Source organism: Camelina sativa, chromosome 10, assembly GCF_030686135.1.
Source record: "Camelina sativa cultivar CO46 ecotype springtype chromosome 10, ASM3068613v1".
Classification (NCBI taxonomy): Eukaryota; Viridiplantae; Streptophyta; class Magnoliopsida; order Brassicales; family Brassicaceae; genus Camelina; species Camelina sativa.
This window is the reverse complement of record NC_141889.1, coordinates 8,292,473-8,310,371: the sequence shown is the minus strand read 5'-3', so window position 1 is coordinate 8,310,371 and position 17,899 is coordinate 8,292,473. Positions and strand designations below refer to the sequence as shown.

The 17,899-nt window shown below is 36.6% G+C and overlaps 3 protein-coding genes and 1 pseudogene across 13 annotated transcripts; 1 reads left to right on the top strand and 3 right to left on the bottom strand.

Annotated features, from left to right (window-relative positions):
* Nucleotides 1–1,536: 1,536 nt before the first annotated feature.
* Nucleotides 1,537–5,058, bottom strand: LOC147935895 (uncharacterized). The gene is made up of 5 exons (XM_087468506.1): nucleotides 3,694–5,058; nucleotides 3,265–3,453; nucleotides 3,083–3,117; nucleotides 2,671–2,725; nucleotides 1,537–2,457 (listed from the first exon to the last, which is right to left on the bottom strand). Exons 1-5 carry the CDS (start codon nucleotides 5,056–5,058, stop codon nucleotides 1,537–1,539), a joined length of 2,565 nt encoding a protein of 854 aa, XP_087324632.1.
* A 1,478-nt stretch (nucleotides 5,059–6,536) lies between these two features.
* Nucleotides 6,537–7,193, top strand: LOC104718067 (putative lipid-binding protein AIR1 pseudogene; annotated as a pseudogene).
* Nucleotides 7,184–8,330, bottom strand: LOC104718064 (uncharacterized). The gene is made up of 2 exons (XM_010435737.2): nucleotides 8,007–8,330; nucleotides 7,184–7,918 (listed from the first exon to the last, which is right to left on the bottom strand). Exons 1-2 carry the CDS (start codon nucleotides 8,154–8,156, stop codon nucleotides 7,280–7,282), a joined length of 789 nt encoding a protein of 262 aa, XP_010434039.1. The 5' UTR covers nucleotides 8,157–8,330; the 3' UTR covers nucleotides 7,184–7,279.
* Nucleotides 8,331–8,351: 21 nt separating this feature from the next.
* On the bottom strand, nucleotides 8,352–14,898 carry LOC104718065 (oxysterol-binding protein-related protein 2A). 11 transcript variants are annotated; one of them, XR_015568458.1, is made up of 11 exons: nucleotides 13,882–14,684; nucleotides 11,881–12,243; nucleotides 11,104–11,173; nucleotides 10,540–10,895; nucleotides 10,287–10,442; nucleotides 10,020–10,147; nucleotides 9,794–9,934; nucleotides 9,467–9,697; nucleotides 9,227–9,340; nucleotides 8,846–9,039; nucleotides 8,352–8,711 (listed from the first exon to the last, which is right to left on the bottom strand). XR_015568458.1 is itself a non-coding variant. In XM_087469112.1 (11 exons), the coding sequence occupies exons 4-10, from the start codon at nucleotides 10,681–10,683 to the stop codon at nucleotides 8,869–8,871; spliced, it is 1,125 nt and encodes a 374-aa protein (XP_087325238.1). In that variant the 5' UTR covers nucleotides 10,684–10,888; nucleotides 11,104–11,173; nucleotides 11,881–12,246; nucleotides 13,882–14,898; the 3' UTR covers nucleotides 8,352–8,716; nucleotides 8,846–8,868. The 11 variants fall into 11 exon arrangements, 8 of the variants coding, with proteins under 8 accessions (XP_087325238.1, XP_087325237.1, XP_087325235.1 ...); XR_015568457.1 differs by having other exon boundaries at nucleotides 8,352–8,716; nucleotides 11,881–12,246; nucleotides 13,882–14,653; XR_015568456.1 differs by having other exon boundaries at nucleotides 11,881–12,246; nucleotides 13,882–14,653.
* Nucleotides 14,899–17,899: the final 3,001 nt, after the last annotated feature.

The following is a 17,899-nucleotide window of genomic DNA, read 5'->3' as shown; positions in this document are numbered from 1 at the left end:
TTCATTAACAAAAGAAAAAGGATAATATAACTGTAATATATGTATATATATTGTGAACCAAAATATTTAGATTGGACTAAGAAAGCCACGTACAGTCCGAAAGTTCAATTTTATGTGTTCAAAGAACATATTCAAACCCTTTTTATACTCTTTACTCTTAAATTGTAAGCAAATAAACAGTGAGAGAAGTATTAATAATCCGACTCACCGGAAAACATATCGGAGAAAACGAAGAAGAAGAGAACCATCAACGGTTCTAACAAACTTTTATTAACCCAAAAATAAAATGTATCTTACAAAGCTTAATCACATAATACCATCCATATTTTCTTTATATACTAACACTTATTAACCAAACTAATTGTACCAGGGTTAACCGGTTGTGAACCAATCAATAACCAATCCTCATGTATCCTAATACGCTCCTCTCAAGTCTGTAGCTTCAAAGATGTATGGTTTGGAAGATACAGGCTTGATAATGACATCTTAGAAAGCAATCCATAGAAAGGACCTGGATGAAGTGGTTTGGTGAGAATGTCAGCATGTTGATTTTCTGTAGAAACGTGGAAGACCTTGACCGTACCAGCTTTGATCTGATCTCGGACTGTATGACAATCAATTTCTATATGCTTCGTCTTCTCGTGGAAGACAGGATTCATAGCGATATGCAGAGCAGACTTGTTGTCACAATACAGTTTAGCAGGACCTGTAGCAGGAAGATGAAGATCCTTATATAACTGCTGCAACCAAATAGTTTCACAAGTCGCCTGAGCCATACTGCGATATTCGGATTATGTACTGCTTCTACTAGTAACACCCTGCTTCTTGGACCTCCATGAGATTAGAGAATGACCAAGATATACACAGTAGCCAGTAATAGAACGTCGAGTATCCTTACAGTTCCCCCAATCAGCATCACAAAAGAAATTTAAGCTCAAGTCCGAGTCTGCAGAGTACATCAAGCCTTGACCAGGGTTAGCTTTAATATACCTGAGAACCTTATGAGCCGCCTATTGGTGAATATTAGATGGTGCAGAAATGAACTGACTGAGCTGATGAACAGCAAAGGTGATATTCGGTCTGGTGATTGTGAGATAAAGAACCTCCCGATAAGTTCCCGATAGGTTTGAGGATTAGATAAAGGCGTTCCCATCGTAGCCGTAAGGTGCAAACTTGGGTCCATAGGAACAAGACTTGGTTTACAACCGAGTAAACCTGCATCGTCTAACAGGTTCTGGGCATATTTCCTTTGACACATGGAAATACCAGTCGAGGAACGAGATATCTCCAGGCCAAGAAAGAATCGAGCTGGTCCAAGGTCCTTGATTTTGAACTCTGACCGCAGCAATGCCTTCAATGTCTCCACAGCCTTGTCATCATTACTAGCAATGAGTATATCATCGACATACACCAAAGCTGCAATAAAAGAACCTGGTCGCTCTTTTACAAAGAGAGTGTTATCAGCAGGAGACTGAACGAAGTTTGCCCCCAAGAAAACAGAGGACAATCGCTTATACCACTGGCGAGAAGCCTGTTTCAAGCCATATAAAGACTTACGAAGGCGACAAACTGGATTAGGTGGTAAAGTAACACCTGGTGGAGGAGTATACCCTGAGGAAGACTCATGTAAATCTCTTCCTCCAAGTCACCATGGAGAAAAGCATTAGACACATCCATTTGTGTCAAACTCCATCCTTGTTTAGCAGCAGAACCAAGAAGAAATTTCACACTCATTAGTTTAGCCACTGGAGAGAATGTTTCCAGAAAATCCAAACCTTCTTGTTGTGTGAACCCTTGAGCCACAAGCCTGGCTTTGTATCGTTCAACTGAACCATCAGGGTTATACTTAATGGTAAATACCCATTTACAACCAACAACATTTTTACTTGGCGGGAGAGTTGTAACATCCCAAGTATGAGCAATATCGAGAGCATGAAGCTCTTCACCAGCTGCATTGGTCCATTTTACTGATTTCATGGCTTGAGCAAAGGTTTTAGGTTCAGTCTCAAAACTATATGTGAAAATATAAGCTTGGGAAAGAGGTGTAAAACGATCATATGAAATAACGGAAGAAAGAGGATATGGCGTAGTATGAGGTTTAGAAGGAAAGGCGTTTTCTTGTGGTTGAATAGTATGAGAATCCGTTGAAATGTAAGGAACAAGAGCACAATGATATTCAGAAAGATAGGAGGGAGTCTTTACAGTTCGCTTAGGCCTAGCAACAGGAAGAGAAGTAGGAATTGTATCCCGTGATACGATTGAATTATCTACACGAACAGTACCAGGGTCCAAGCGTGTAGTGTCAGATGCAGATGTATGCGATGCATCAAGTTCATCAGGGATATCAATATCAACATCATCAAGAGAATGCAAAGAGTCAACAAAATGTAATGGTGCATGCATTGGTAAAATGCTATTAGGAAACATGTCAACAGCGTGAGACAACAATTCAGATGTCTTAAAAGGAAAAACATTTTCATGAAAAATGACATTACGAGATACAGAGATTGAATGAGATTCCATATCTAAAATCTTATACCCTTTATAACCGGATGGATATCCTAGAAAAATGCAGGGCTTTGATCTTGGTGAAAATTTATGCCTATCATGTAATGGAGTGGATGCAAAACATAAGCAACCAAAACATTTTAACATGCTATAATCAGGAACCTTGTTACTCAAAACCTGAAAAGAAGACTTATTCTTTAACAAAGGGGAAGGCATCCTATTTATCAAGAACACAGCAATCATCACACAGTCACTCCAGTATTTTAAAGGTACATTCGATTGAAACAGTAAGGCTCTAGCAACATTTAATAAGTGTTGATGTTTGCGTTCTACTACCAAATTTTGTTGTGGTGTGTATACACATGAAAATTGATGCAACATGCCCTAATCTTTAACAATATCAGTAAAAGCAAGCTCAGGAGCATTATCAGAACGAATAGCTTTTATTTTTGAGTCATATTGAGTAGAAATCAGTTTAAGAAAAGTAGGAAATATTGTAGAAACATCACTTTTATTCCTCATCATATAAAGCCATGTCACTCGAGTACAATCATCAACCAAAGTAAAGATTTACCGGAAACCCTCAACAGACTCAGTACCAAAAGGGCCCTAAACATCTAAATGGACTAAATCAAAAGGTTGTGAAGCTAAATTGTTATTAGAAACATATGCTAATCTTTTCTGTTTAGCTAAAGGACATATTTGACATGGTGAATCACTCGAGACTACAGACTTAAGAGAAGGAATGACACTAACAAGACTTCGTAAAACTGCAGAAGATGGGTGTCCAAGTCGATGATGCCACAGAACTCCATCAGAGAATGCAAGAGCAGAAAAAGAACAAACAACAGGAAGAGATGGTGAGAGGGTCTTTGGTTCGGTCTCAAGAATATAGAGATTATTGATGAGTCTACCCCTCCCAATCATCAAGTCCTGAGAAAGTTCCTGAATAAGACAACAATTGGGAAAGAAATGAGCAGAACAAAATAAAATTTGAACCAAGGAACTTATACTAATCAGATTAAATTTGAAATCAGGAACATGTAAAACATTATGTAAAATCAATGCTTTGGTTATGCATATGGTGCATGTGTGTGTGATAGGAACCCGAGTACCATTCGGAAGAGTAACCGTAACATTCGAAACATGTACCAACTCTCTAAACATTGCTAAATTAGAACAAACATGACTAGACGCACCACTATCAATAATCCAATCATTGGGCGCAAGATATTGTTGAAGAGAAGAAATAACATGTTTTTGAAAAGTGAGAATGTAGTTTTCATATCGTAAACTAGTAGAAGGAAAGGGGATAGTACCAGAAGTGGAAGTGGAAGCCATGAGAACATGTTCAGTAACCGTAGCAGTATTAGAAGTAGCTGCACGCTCTTGAGCTGGTACTTGAGAGGTATACTGTGATAAAATCTGTTGCAATTGTTGTGGTGTAAAGAGTGGTGTATTAAGAGTATTACCATCGAGTCGAGCAGGAGACAGCAAGTCAGAAGGAGCTACATATGGATAAGGACCAATCGTAGAGGAATAAGGTACTTGTTCTGCATAAACATTTGCAACAGTATTCGCCTTTTGAATAGGATCATAAGAGACCATCGGCATCCATGGTTGAGTTTGAGGCATCTGAGGCTGCATTTGAGTGGTCTGCATACGAGGGTTGAAAGAAGATTGGTTCTGCATCGTACCATTACCCTTATAACCACCAGTTTTGTACCCCGGAGGAAAACCATGGAGCTTATAACATCTCAGTATCGTATGTCCGAGACGTCCACAATGCGTACAAACAGGTTTCTGAGGCCTCATCGTATTATAAGCAGCCACATAAGCATTGTCACCATCATAAGAAGCAGGAGTCGTAGTTTGAAAAGCCACATTATCAACCCGTGTAAGTGGTTTAATGACCCCCTCTCGCTCATCTTGAGTTACCATATTGAAAGCTTCTTCGATAGTTGGTATTGGCTTCAACATCAAAATGTGACGCCTAGATTGCTCATAACTCTCATTCAATCCCATGAGAAACTTAGTCACTCGACTTCGCTGTTGTAGTTTCTCCCATTTAACAGCCGCATCACACTCACATTTTCCACATGTGCAAACTGGTAATTCCACATAATTCTTGTGTTCATCTTGCTTAAACCTAGAGTGTATACTCTTCCACATTCCCTCAGCAGTAGAAATATAAAGCAAGCTTTGACCTATCTTCTTATCGACCGAGTTCATCAACCAAGTACTCACTATATCGTTACAACGAGACCAAGTTCCAAAATCTCGATGCGTATCCAAGGGTTTAGGAATCATACCATTGATGAAACCCATCTTATTTCGCACATTCAATGCCATCAACATAGATCGCCTCCAAGAAGGAAAATCAGAAGCTGTTGTAAGTCGATCTGATACTAAAACAAGACCAGCATGATCATTACTATTCAGATAATACGGATTCTCATATTGATCCGTTTGAAAACGCGAAGACTCATTAGATTCACGCGGATTCGAATTGGTTGGGTTAAGCGAAGAAGGAGCTACAAAAGATCCCATTCTCAACGAAAGAATGAAAAATCGCAAGAAATCGCAACGAATTTGATAAAAGAAAAGAGAGAATCGCCACGAAGAAGGTCAATCAAAGACGAGAAACAAAAAGAAGAATGGAAAACCCAAAGAATGTGCCGACGATAAGCTCAAAGATCGCAGCAATAAGAATCCTCACAAGCTGTAGAAAAGAAATCGAACAACTCATCTCTCTCAATTGAACTTCTCACAAGTTTCCGAATGAAATCGAACGAAGCGGAAGACTCAAGAGCAATGCTCTGATACCATATTAATAATCTGACTCACCAGAAAACATATCATAGAAGACGAAGAAGAAGAGAACCATCAACGGTTCTAACAAACTTTTATTAACCCAAAAATAAAATGTATCTTACAAAGCTTAATCACATAGTACCATCCACATTTTCCTTATATACTAACACTTATTAACCAAACTAATTATACCAGAATTAATCGGTTGTGAACTAATCAATAACCAATCCTCATGTATCCTAATAAGAAGGCTAAAGAGCGTAAAGCAACATGTCTACTAAGCGAGCGTTAGAGCCGATCGAGTTAAGCCTTTCTTGCATTTGGGACTCTGATCAAACAAAAACGAAACCAAAAAACCCAATCTAAAAATTGAGTGGAACGGATCTATAATGGTTCTATGAGGTAATTAACAATTACACCGAACCAAAAAAAAAATTTATTACCAACCATAATTAAACAAAATGATACTTAAATGTTCATAATTAAACAAAATGATACTTAAATGTTCATCCATATATATTAGCAGAAGTCTACTAAATTATCAACTACAGTAAATGGTTGCAGTCCAGACAAGTGATTAAAAGAATATCAAATATCAACCTGATAATTTTGATACCATGACAAGAGAATATCAAATATGATAAATGATTTGTATTTTTTGATTATGTGACCTAAAAGTCTTTATTTATTCAAAATACAAACTTAAAGATATGAAAGGAAATCTAAATATAAATTCTTAATTGCTTGGCTGTCAAGATTATCCTTTATACCCCTAGAACTTTGGATATGACTGAAAATCACCCAAAAAAAAAAGTTGACAATATGGATCTGTACATGATATTGCACATATATGACCGATTAAAGTAAGTTATGAATTATGGAGTTTGACTTTACACTGAAGACTGAACCGAAGTTTTACATAAATTTCATTGCCGAACCTTTCATTTGTAGACTGAGCACATTTTTTATATTACCTTAAATAATAAATATTTATTGTAAGGCTATATGGCCGATATGTTCCTTGCGCGCCAAACCTCTTCTCTAGATGAGCTTGAGAAGATGCAAATCGTGCTACTTGTAACTTGTAAGACCAGAAGTTACATTTTTCCTTGAAGAGACTTGGTTAGTGATAAACCCTTAAACACTATTTCAGTTGACTTTTTTATAACTAGACGTTAAAGAATTCTTATATCACATCCAATCGAACCTTGTAAAAAGACTAATACAAACCCTCACCTCCCAAACTAATCACTCTACACTTCTCTCAAAAACCACAAAGAAAGCTTAATTAACATAGTTAAATCATGGCTTCAAAGAACATGATGAAAAACACTATAGCTCTCTTCCTCATCATCAACCTCGTCTTCCTTGGCTTCACAATGTCCCAAGCTCCACCACCTCAAGCTCCGGTGTGTCCCAGAGACTCGATCCAGTTACTAGCTTGTATCAACGTGATTCGCCTCAGCCTAATCCTCAACAATCGAACAGCGAGGCCATGCTGCACTCTAGTGGCTGGGCTTGACGTCTCTGCGGCATCTATCTGCATCTGCAATTCCATTAGAATCACAGCCCTCAATTTCTTGAGGATCAACCTGAGAGTTAACGAGGTTCTAAGACTCTGCAATTTACCTCCTCCAGCTGGTTTCAGATGCACTTAGTCCTCTCATATATAAGACTATAAAAGCAAACAAGCTCTGTAATATCGAATACTAATAACTAAAATGGTGCATGCGAAGTATGTTTCTTAAATAATTATACGCGACCTAATGTATGTTGTTGAAATAAAGTGAAAACATTCGTAACGTTTTCACATGTTCGTTTTGATGTTCTTCAACTGTTGGTTCAAATGAAAAAGGTAAAGTAAACTTAAATCTTTCTATTTTTATTTATTTTTGGTAACTTCATAAGGTTTAAATTTTATCATTAGCCATCCCAATTTTAAAAGAAGCTAGAGTTTCTAACGAACGGTTCCTGCGAGCATGAACGTCTTGTAAACAATGGTTCGAACCAGCTCAGATCCGCCCCAAGCCGTCTCGAGCTCTTTCACTACGTTATCCGACAACAAATCTACTCCTTTCTCCTTGGCAGCACCAACGGCAGACCACGATCTCAGAATCCGCAAGAGTCCTTCGAACGACATCGTTTTCTTCATCTCGAGCTCAATGGGCTTTCCCTCAGAGCCCAAACCCACGCTCTCAAACGGAAACGTCAGCGTTTTGTACCCGTCCAAAAAATACTGACACTCTGGGAATTTAAAATACGGCAACGTTTCAGCGTTGAACCGAGCCATCAACGAGTCGAACTCGGGACTCACCACCATGTCATTGTTGTAGCTCCACACGGCGATGATTCCTCCTGGTTTACGGAGGAGACGATTCGCGACGGCGTAGAATCTCGGGAGATCGAACCAGTGTACGGCGGTAGCTACAGTTATCAGATCAACAGAGCTCTCTCCTCCTCCGATAAGATCCACCATCTCGTCCTCCGTCATCGTCGACGGCGTATGATGGTAAGTTACTTTCGGATGCGGCTTCCCGAGATTTAACATCGTTTCGCTCACGTCCGTCGCTACGACTCTTTCGTAGTGTTCCGCGATCTAAAGTACAAAATCAGTGAAAAAATTAGATCGGAAAATGTAAAAAAAAATAAAAAGAGAAGAAAGAGAGGGAGGAGAGAATACATACGCCAATGGCGGCTTGGCCGTTTCCGGTTCCGGCGTCCCAGGCGAGATTGTGACGGTGAGAGAGAGCGGCGAGCTTGGAGTACCAATCGGAGGGATAAGTAGGGCGTGCGTCCAAGTAGATATCAGCTTGGTTATCGTAAACTCCTGACATTTTTTGGTTATTGCGATTTGCTTCTTCGATTCAAATTTCTCAGTCTGATCTTACTAATAATAGAGGAGACGACAAGTTGCGAAATCCAGTTTTGCTATTTCTTCCACGTTGACTTTGACCGGTTTGTTTTGGTCAGCCAATTTGATTTTTCGGTTTAAATCAGTTTATGGTTACAGTAGGAACTAGGAAGTAGTCTTTGCCTGGATTTATATTTATTACTCATATTTTTTTTTAGTTAAATACAAATCGATTACAAATGTATGATGACCAAACCTACACTTAATCTCAACTATTTAACGAGGGAAGATAGAGAATGAAAAGAGGAAGAGAGATAGAGAGAAGGACTTTACAGTGACACTCTTAAGACTCAAAAGGAGGAGGACCCTTTAGGAGAGATAAGGGTTACAAAAAGTATAACCAAAGGCTTTCTGAATTCTGATCTTGTTCTTGTTCTACGCCCTGTTTCATGCAGAGAAGTGAGACCTGAACTTATGATCCATGGTCGATAGACGTATTCTGCTGTGTAAACAAATCCATTGCGGTCCGGTTGAAGATCTTCTCTTAAGCAGATTCGATGAAAGAAACCAAAAAAAAATCTTAAGAACGTTGTTTTTGTTTTGAAATCACACTAGGCTTTGGTGGTTCGGGTGTTTTGCTGATACAAGAGCTGGTAGGATGAGTTACATTACCTGGAATTAAATCAAGAAGCTTTCTAAGCGGAATCCGCTAGCTCTTCTGTGATCTCCCCAAAGATGTCGGGGCAATCATCCCAATTTCCATGTCCTCGTGCTTCCCAATAACCGCCCGTGTACTTGAAGGTTTCGCTTTCTCCTTCTCTTTCGAACCATCTCGGCCTCCACCCGCTTTCCTGAAGTTGCCGCGACTGCAGAAAAACCAAGCAGTTATAATAAAAACCACTAGAATCTATGAACAAACATGCGACAGATCATATCATGCAAAACTCCAGACAGAAGCTCAGTCTACATTTTAGCCATCATGTTCTATAAGAGCGAATCCATTCAAGAATTTCAAACCGTTCATGGGACTAGTAAAATGCTAAGGTGACATACCATTCTTTGCCTTCTTTCTAACCGTTGTTTCTCTAAGTTCGCCTTCTCATATTCACCATTCTCAAGATGCCGTTGATCTGGCCTGAGCCTAGAGTCTGTAGGAGGAAGAATCTCCTAAATTTATGATCCAATGAAACACAAGATCAGACAAGGCTACAGAAAACAATTAGGCATAGCATGTCTAGAAGAAACAGGATTCCATATACATAATAAAACCAAGATCAGTCCATCTAAACATACCTGCAAACCCGGTGTTAGCTCGTTCAGAGTAATGGCGAATGAGGTTAAGTTGTATCTAGTGACGTTAGGCGGTGGCTTAGTCCTTTTCCACAGTAACGAGGCATTTGATGCGGGATCACTGACTTTCGTCTTGCTGATTCCATCACCGGAAACATAGTAAAGGCTATCATCCCATTTACCAAATATTGTTGCTGCTTTTTTCCCAGCTACGTCTTCTACAAAACCATTTACCTACGTATGTGTATATTTTAAGATTTCGGCTGCCACATGCATTAGAAATTCTAATATTCATTTGTTACATATACAGAGCATATCCTTTTGACTCACCTGGTGGGGATTTCTCTCAAGAATGGATTGTTCCTTAAACTTGAGCGTACAAGAATATTGGCGGTTCCCACGGATTTGCATCACCCCATGATGATCACAGTAGAGTTTACCTAGTATGATATTGTATATAGTTGATGTTACCTAAGAACAAAGATAAGTCCAAAGTTATTTCAGGGCCAACAGCAAAATCTACAAAAGCAACTTGAAAGTAGTAGTTTATATATACCTTGCTCCATTGAAATACTTCTCCATCATCAAACTCCAGAGTCAAAACTCCGACAGGTTCGACTTGAATCGATCTCCCCCAAAACTTTGACCTGAGGTTAGTGTCACCCCAAAACTTCCACCCTTTACCTTCACAGTGGCAGGCGATAACAGTTGGATGGTGACTGACCTATTATAACCAAAAGAAGGATATTCTATAGTCTTGGGAAAGATTCTAACATTTCTGTTCATCACATTCTAGCTTTGAGTTAAAATTTATGTGACATACCTTCTCAGAGAAGAAACGGATTCCCTTTTCCGGGAAGTCTGCTTCATATGTTTCTCCAAGCAGAGGATTAAATGGCTTACAGTGGCGGCCTTCAGTGGAAGCATATCCAGAGACCGCAAAAGCAGCAACATATAAGGCTCTTAGGAGACCATTTCCCTAATAATCCAACATGCTTAGGTCAATTTAATATTAAGAGAACGTTATATAACAACTATATAAGTATCAAGTCGTAAGAGACTTTGCTGTCACTTACAGATTTTCCATATTCATATGCTCGGTCTAGAAGATAAGAGTACTCCAAGTCTTCAAAGCATTTTTGGAGGGATGAGATTGGTTCATTGAAGTAAACAGGGAGACAAACTCGGGTGAGATCCTTTCCAACATTGTCTTTGATCATAGACCAAAGACTGACACCTTTCTCTTTTTCAGCTGGATCAGGAAGTTTTGTTCTTCTATTGATATTCGGGTATCCAGAAGTAGATAGATTTGTAACAGAACCAACATTAGGTTCATTAAAGTACTCCTTTGTGTCATGGAAGGAAGGCTCATCTTCCTCAGACACATCCTCGAATTCTTGTTTACCATCAGATGAAGCAGTTGTGCTGCATTCTAGAAACCAAATAATGTCAAGCAAACTTACAGAGGAAGCCTATCCAATTAAGCAAAATAGCATGTAAAACTGAAAGCATTCAATGCCTTACAACCACAAGAACATATAAGGACATTGAGAAAACGAAAGAGAAACTTCATATACTCTCATAATCAAAGCAAAACTGGAGCAGAGATGGAAGAGGGATTAAGCGTTAAGAGTATGTACCACTATATTTTCCACGTCCTAAGCTTGGAAATTCATGCTTCCCTGATGCACCAGCTTCGAGATTAGCTGCCTGTACAAAAGAAAACTCTCATCATTCAGTAGCCAACATGGATAAAATCGCTGAAAAGTAACATGACTAGAGATGTCACTCCAATTGCAAATTACAATATGGTCCCCACATCCATATCCAAGACACACGAACACGTTTTTAGGCTTTTATCAAGATGTATCAAATTCATAATTTTGTCAACAACATGGTCCACACTCCACATATCCACATAAAAGATGGACAAAATAAATGTGAAACAGATACTCGACAGCAACTTATATTTGGCCAGAACTATTGCAATCCATTCGCTGTGTACCAATAGTTTATACAAGGTGATATGACTATGACTTGTTTTAGGAGTTTTCAAGGAGACAACAGGGGACTCTTATTAAATTCTTGAACAATAATACCAACTTACCCGCCAACCTCTTTTATGAGTTCAGAAAAAGAGGTGAAAAATTATATTTACTTTGCAGTTGTGAGACTTTGAAATATATATTTAGAAAGCACTACACACTATTCCAGTCAACAGCAAATTCAAGACCATTTCCATAGTTCAGCCACAACTAAGACCAAACCTGAACCGAGACTAATTATAGTTTTCACTAAAAATATGGCTTGCAGGCTATGAGATATGCACAGGGGTTTCACAAGAAACAAAGAGCACAGCATCAAGAGATCACACAAACCAAAAAAGAAAAAGTATTAAGGAAAGAAACTAAGTTTACCTCAAGTTGCCTCAATGCGTCAATCAAATTAGTCCGTTCCTCATGTAGAAGTTGAACTTGTCCATGCATTTCAGAAAATTCTGAGAGCATGATCTGTTCGCACTCTTTTACAAGATTCTCATTCATTCCCTCTTCGTGCAACCGTTTCTTTAGCCTCTCAGTTGATATGGACAAATCCTTTGGTGATATGAAAGAGAAATCCCCATTAAGCGACCGGAGAGGAAAGATGCATTTCGTAGATGCTAATGCTTGTAACCAAGCTGCTTTATCACTTATAGAATCAGTTCTCAGATGAAGAGTCTTTGTTGCTGTGAATATATAGAACTTTCTATCATCAGACTTGCTTTCTCTGAAAGAAGAAACCTGCTGGAGAAGAAACACAACTTAATCAAACCAGTAAGAGAAAAAAAGAACCCAGCAAAGGACCATTCCAACCACAAAAGCAAAAGAAAAAAGTTGTGACCACAAGTTCATCTAAACAAGAAAAAGAAAACTCACCAGAAATCAGTTTCTGGATGGAAAGATCTAAAGTTCCATCCTATAAAAAGCAAAAATGGACCCTAAGAATTCAAAAGAACTTCGAAAAAAGTTTGGATATACAGATTTGGAACTAGGAACAAAGAAAAGCTGGGCCCATGAAGAATTTACTTTAAGACAGGATAAGGCACGTTAGATATATAGGTTGAGAAAGACAAAAGTTTTATTATCTGTAAGCAAAACAGAAACCAAAAAAATATCTAAAGCTGATGTCTGGATCAGCTTTGGTATATTGTAGATTAGGCAAATGTAAATCTTGAAAGTTCAACAAAGAATATGCCTGTTAAAAATACAGAACAATCCATCGTTTTCTCATTGTCAAGCATGTCAACACAAGTTTTTTTTTTTATATAATTGGCAAGACCCTACACCTCCATTATTTCCCAGCAAACTAATTTCTGCACACCAAACATGTCCAAAATCGCAATAAAAAGAAAAGATCTATTTTAAATACATAAGGATAATCGTATACAAGTAAACCCATATTCAGTAATATTAATATATAAGATAGATGTAGATATATAGTTTATAGCCTTCTTATAGCTAAGGGAGAGGATTCCAAAGTAAAAGATGACAATGAAAAGTTTAAAAAAGCGTATACCCACCCATTAACTTACGTTGCCAACAAGACAAATCAAAGCAAGCACATGCGAAGGGGCAAAGAAGCACCAAAGAACAAATTGTCAAAAGTGTCCAAAACTCAAAAGACTTGTATTAGTTATGCAACTGAAAAAGTTCTTAGTTCTAGTGACCAAAAATTGACATATCTATAGGCTTCTTTTGGCTTTTTCTTCTCCCCCAACAAAAAAAAAAAAAAAAAAAAAAAAACAGAATCCACATCTTTTGACGGATGGCAAACGAGTTAAATCTTGAAACCAAATAATAAAAAATATACAAAAACATTGAAGATGGAGGAGAGGACCTTATTATTATTACACATACAAACACAAAGAAACCAACTTGAAAAAAAAAAACAACAATGTGACCACTGAACAAAACCCTAAACCAGATTGTAGCAACCACCAAAAAAGTTTTTAAAAATACAATCAACCTGTTGATGTGACCCACTAAGAGATTAACAGCAAGTTCAAAGCTGGAAAATACAATCAAGATTAATATTAATAATACACATGAACCAAAAACCCAAAAAAAAAAAAAAATTGGGTCAATCAAGAGTCAAAGTGGTGATGAATCTGATGATGATGAAAGGTCATAGGACAAGAGAGTACTAACACATTTTAGGGTTTATCTTTTTTCACAAGAACACAATGAACAATTTTATAAACCACTGGTTCTTTCCTCTAACTGATATGTGATACCAAAACAAAATTTGTTTCCATTTCCCCAAAAAAACAAAATCAAAAGATGAACAGAAATCAATAAAATCATATCTCAGGTGATTTTTTTTTTTTTTTTTTTTTTTTTTTTTTGTCAAATTCAAAAAAATTGAAAAATCAGTATTACCTTAAGATGAACAATGCCGACGGTTTTATGTTGTTTCCGGCGACCACTACAACTATCCATCCTAGAGAGACGATCAGCGGAGATATCTCCGATTAACCTCACATCATCAGACGAAGGAGAGAGAAGATTCAAATTCTCCGGCCGACGGATCTTAGAGTAAGATAAGATTCCGTTACGGAGGAGGAACCACCTAGATCTCCACCCTTTACCAAAGTTAGTCCACTTGTATAAGATCCCAGCCACCGTCTCCGCCTGCTGCTGCTGCTCCGATCCAATCGATGTCATCACTCTGGATCCAACACCGGTCAACAACGATTTCGCCGGTAAACTCCTCGACCTAGTCAAAGCCGTCGTCGTCTTCACCGTCTCTTCCGGTGACTTGTTATTATTATTATTATTAATCCCTTGTGGACTCTCTAGTGTGATACAACACAGCGGATGCAACTCCTTCACCCTCATTTTTTTCTTTTAATAATCAATCAATCTCTTACTCCGCCGCTGTCTCCGTCACCGTCGCCGTCGCCGTGGGATTTTTAATAATAATCTCAGATCATAAAACAACGAAGCACATTCATCGTATATGAATCTTATACAGTGATGATACCAGATCGAAGCATGCAGATTTGGAGGTAAAAAATCGAAGAAGAAGACGAAGAATAAAAGGAACCTGAGAGAGAAGCTCTGAAACTGAGATTTCTCAGAGAGAGAGAGAGAGAGAGAGAGAGAGGTTGCTTAAAGGTGAGACTGCGTAAAAGCTTTGAACCCCAATTATAAAGGCTTTATGTGTAAAATAAAACTTATATATATATACATTGTAATGTGTTTATATTATATAGTTGTGTGTATGTGACTATGTGTATGATGGTGTGAATTGTTTCAGAAAGAGTTTGGGAAAAAAATTTAAGACGATGGCTTTGTATTGTAATTTTGTAATGTTTAAGAGGATATAAATGGTAAGTAAATTTTTTTTTTTCCTTGATCTTCTGATTTTATCCTTGATTAAGATACTGTTGTTATAAAAAGAGGATTTGTTTATATTAATTTTAAAGTAGGAAAAAGGTCCACAACATTAATTAACCACATAGCTTGATTTTCAAGCTCCATTTGAGAGACTTGAGAGTGTTTATTACTACAAAAAAAAAAAAAAAAAAAAAAAAAAAAAAAAAACATTTTATCCACAATTCAACTGAAATTTTGAAAATAAATAAAAAAATGAAAAAAAAAAAAAAGTTAAAGGAAAAATAAAATTGGAGCAGCCGTTGAGGATAAACCTGAGCATATCTCTCTATAGCCATTGTTTAAACTTTTGTTAGTAATCCACATCAGGAAGTTATGATTTCACTTTATAAATAAATAAATAAAAGTTGTTGTAGTTGTTTTTATATACAGTTTAGGTAGGTTATACATTAAGAATAGTGTTTATACACTACATATAAATGTTTTTCCGGTTGTTACAAATTTGATGCCGATTCGTTATGAGACGTGTATATGTTGTTAGATTGAGATGTTTATAGGTTGTCAACTTTGTTGGAAAAATTGAAATGGACTGGAATGCTTATAAAGTCTTTATCTAATTATTTTGACGTGTAAGCCATTTTCATTTTTTTCAAAACTCTTCAAGGTGCCGGCAGGATCATTCATAACTTTTTAGAGGAAACTAGTTTTTTTTTTTTTTTTCTTTTAACATACTTTTATTTTATTATAAGTAAACTAAAAAAATATGAAAGAAGCTCGAGAAGGAAATTGGGTAGGTCCGTAGGTTTAAACTCGGGGACAGAATTTCCAAAGATTAAAAAAAGAACCACTATAATCATTTTTTCTCGTATTTTGTTTGGCGAAAATGACTTATCAGTGAGAGAAAAAAATAAATCACTAAGTTAAATAGTAAAAAAAATACAAACCGTACATCAAGGAAAAGCCCACTTTTGTTTTTTGGAATAACATGCCACTTATATTCTAGTCATAGAAACGAAAAAAAACAAATAGATATTTGTTGAATTAGTAACTCATTCGTATTACTAAAGACTTCATTTGTGGTTCCTAATACAAATGCCATTGTATTAGACATTCAAAAAAAAGTATGTATTCTTTGCGATCAAGTTTATTTAAATGTACCATGTAAAAAAAAATAAAAAATCGTATTTTGTCACAAGAAAAGAGTATTTGCGCATAGATTTGAAAAGAGTAGTAATAAAAGCTGTGGAGTCAAGTTTACAATAAGACAGTGTATAATTATAAATTTGATGTCAGATGTACAAAAGCATAATGTTTTATTATTCTCATTTATTACAAATATAGCATGGACCGTGGGATGTTTGAGGCAGAGAACCAGCGTGGCGTGGAGGACCCGGTACTGGCCTGTTGTTCCACTGTCTCACACGGGTCAGAGTTCTTTTTTTTTTTACTTTCACTTTACCCTTGCAGCTACTATATACTATATAGTATTAAGATACCCTTGTCATATAATATTATCCTATACAACATTCAGAAAATATTTTTTTTTTTTAAAATTGTTTTGGTATTATTAAAAAAATTTCTTACACACACACACACACATATATAGTATCTTAAATAACCTTTTTGATGAAAATTTTCATTATTGTCGTTTAAACAATAATTATTAACATTAATATTATATACCAAAACTTATATTAAAAACATAAAATTTCTTAATATAATTAAATCTTATTACAAATATATAATTGATTATTGTTTCTGTTTAGTACTTTGGTTCTGGATTCTGGTGTGAAACTAGAAATGTAATAACTAAAGAAGTCTATATTTAGACGTACACTCGGGTCTATGCAATTCTGTGAGGCTCGGCGTTCCACTCCCCACGCTTTCTTGTTTCTTGTGACTTAGCTTTTTAATCTTACCCGTGTCTATCAGTCGTCATGATAATTCGTTTTTGTTAACCGACGCCTGCATAACGCATTATAAGAATCAGTGTTCAAATCATAGTACTTAAACACTAGTTTTATTCTTTTTTCTTGGTATACTGACTCCCCCGCCAAGCACCAACCCGTTACCCAATACACTTTATATATATACTTAAAAAAAAAACACACACACAAGCTAAAAATAAAATGGTTCATTGTCACAAATCACAATCATCTACCAGAAAAAAAATCATTTATCAAAAGCAATTCAATGCTTGAAATTATTATCCGAGATAATTGTCATTGCCGTTTCGAAATAATGAATTCAATGCTTGTCAGCATACATTATGCTTCAGTGCATAACCATATATCAACGCGTGGATAAACAACATTACTTATGTATTGAAGAATTGTGGATGGTAACTTTATAAATAACTTCTTTTTGGCAAAATAACTTCACATTTAAGGTTTTTGCAAAATAATTATGTAACTTCGCAAGTTCTCTAAATAACTCTATAAATAATTTGTATATATTTTTTTTGAAAAGAATAACTTGTATATATTTCACATTAAAAGATTTATTCCTCGGTATTCCCATCCCAAAATTATATATATATATATATATAGTTTTCATAAACATTAAAAAGGTATTAACGAAAAACACAACATTTGTTTATCATGATCCGTTGACACTTTTTCTTCTTTTTTTTTGTGATTTAGGTCTATCCATAAAAATATTTTTTTCAGATGCTTTCCACGGAAATTTTCCCCCCATAAATCTATAACAGAATAATTTTTCCAAATGTCTAACGTTTAAAGTCCTTCCCATTAGCTAGCAAGCAAAGTTTTTTCACATACATTTAATGTCCATCCCAAACGTAATGCCATGAAGGTTCTTCTCACTTACCCGTAAACGATCTTTGTCAACGTCATACGCTTACAGTAGGTAGGTTTTTCTTAAATGTTTACCATATAAAACCTTTTCCAGCAACTTCCGCAACATGTTTTCTCTTAACACTTAGATTATAAGGCTACTCCAAATATTATGCATGTAAAATGCCCTTCTCGGCTAATCTCGTTCTGAAGGTTCCGGGCATTTTCCCTCAATATTAGTGATCTACAGAAACAGAAGTACTGAT

Coding starts and splice junctions, on each gene's coding strand:
- LOC147935895 (XM_087468506.1), bottom strand. CDS start 5,058: ATGGGATCTTTTGTAGCTCCTTCTTCGCTTAACCCAACCAATTCGAAT. Junction 3,454..3,693: donor ATAGTGGTGCGTCTAGTCAT/GTTTGTTCTAAT, acceptor TGTCTTATTCAG/GAACTTTCTCAGGACTTGAT. Junction 2,458..2,670: donor TTCAGGTTTTGAGTAACAAG/GTTCCTGATTAT, acceptor TTTCCTTTTAAG/ACATCTGAATTGTTGTCTCA.
- LOC104718064 (XM_010435737.2), bottom strand. CDS start 8,156: ATGTCAGGAGTTTACGATAACCAAGCTGATATCTACTTGGACGCACGC. Junction 7,919..8,006: donor ACGGCCAAGCCGCCATTGGC/GTATGTATTCTC, acceptor TTTGTACTTTAG/ATCGCGGAACACTACGAAAG.
- LOC104718065 (XM_010435738.3), bottom strand. CDS start 14,340: ATGAGGGTGAAGGAGTTGCATCCGCTGTGTTGTATCACACTAGAGAGT. Junction 10,188..10,286: donor TCCGTTTCTTCTCTGAGAAG/GTATGTCACATA, acceptor TGGTTATAATAG/GTCAGTCACCATCCAACTGT. Junction 9,040..9,226: donor TAGAAAGAAGGCAAAGAATG/GTATGTCACCTT, acceptor GTTTTTCTGCAG/TCGCGGCAACTTCAGGAAAG.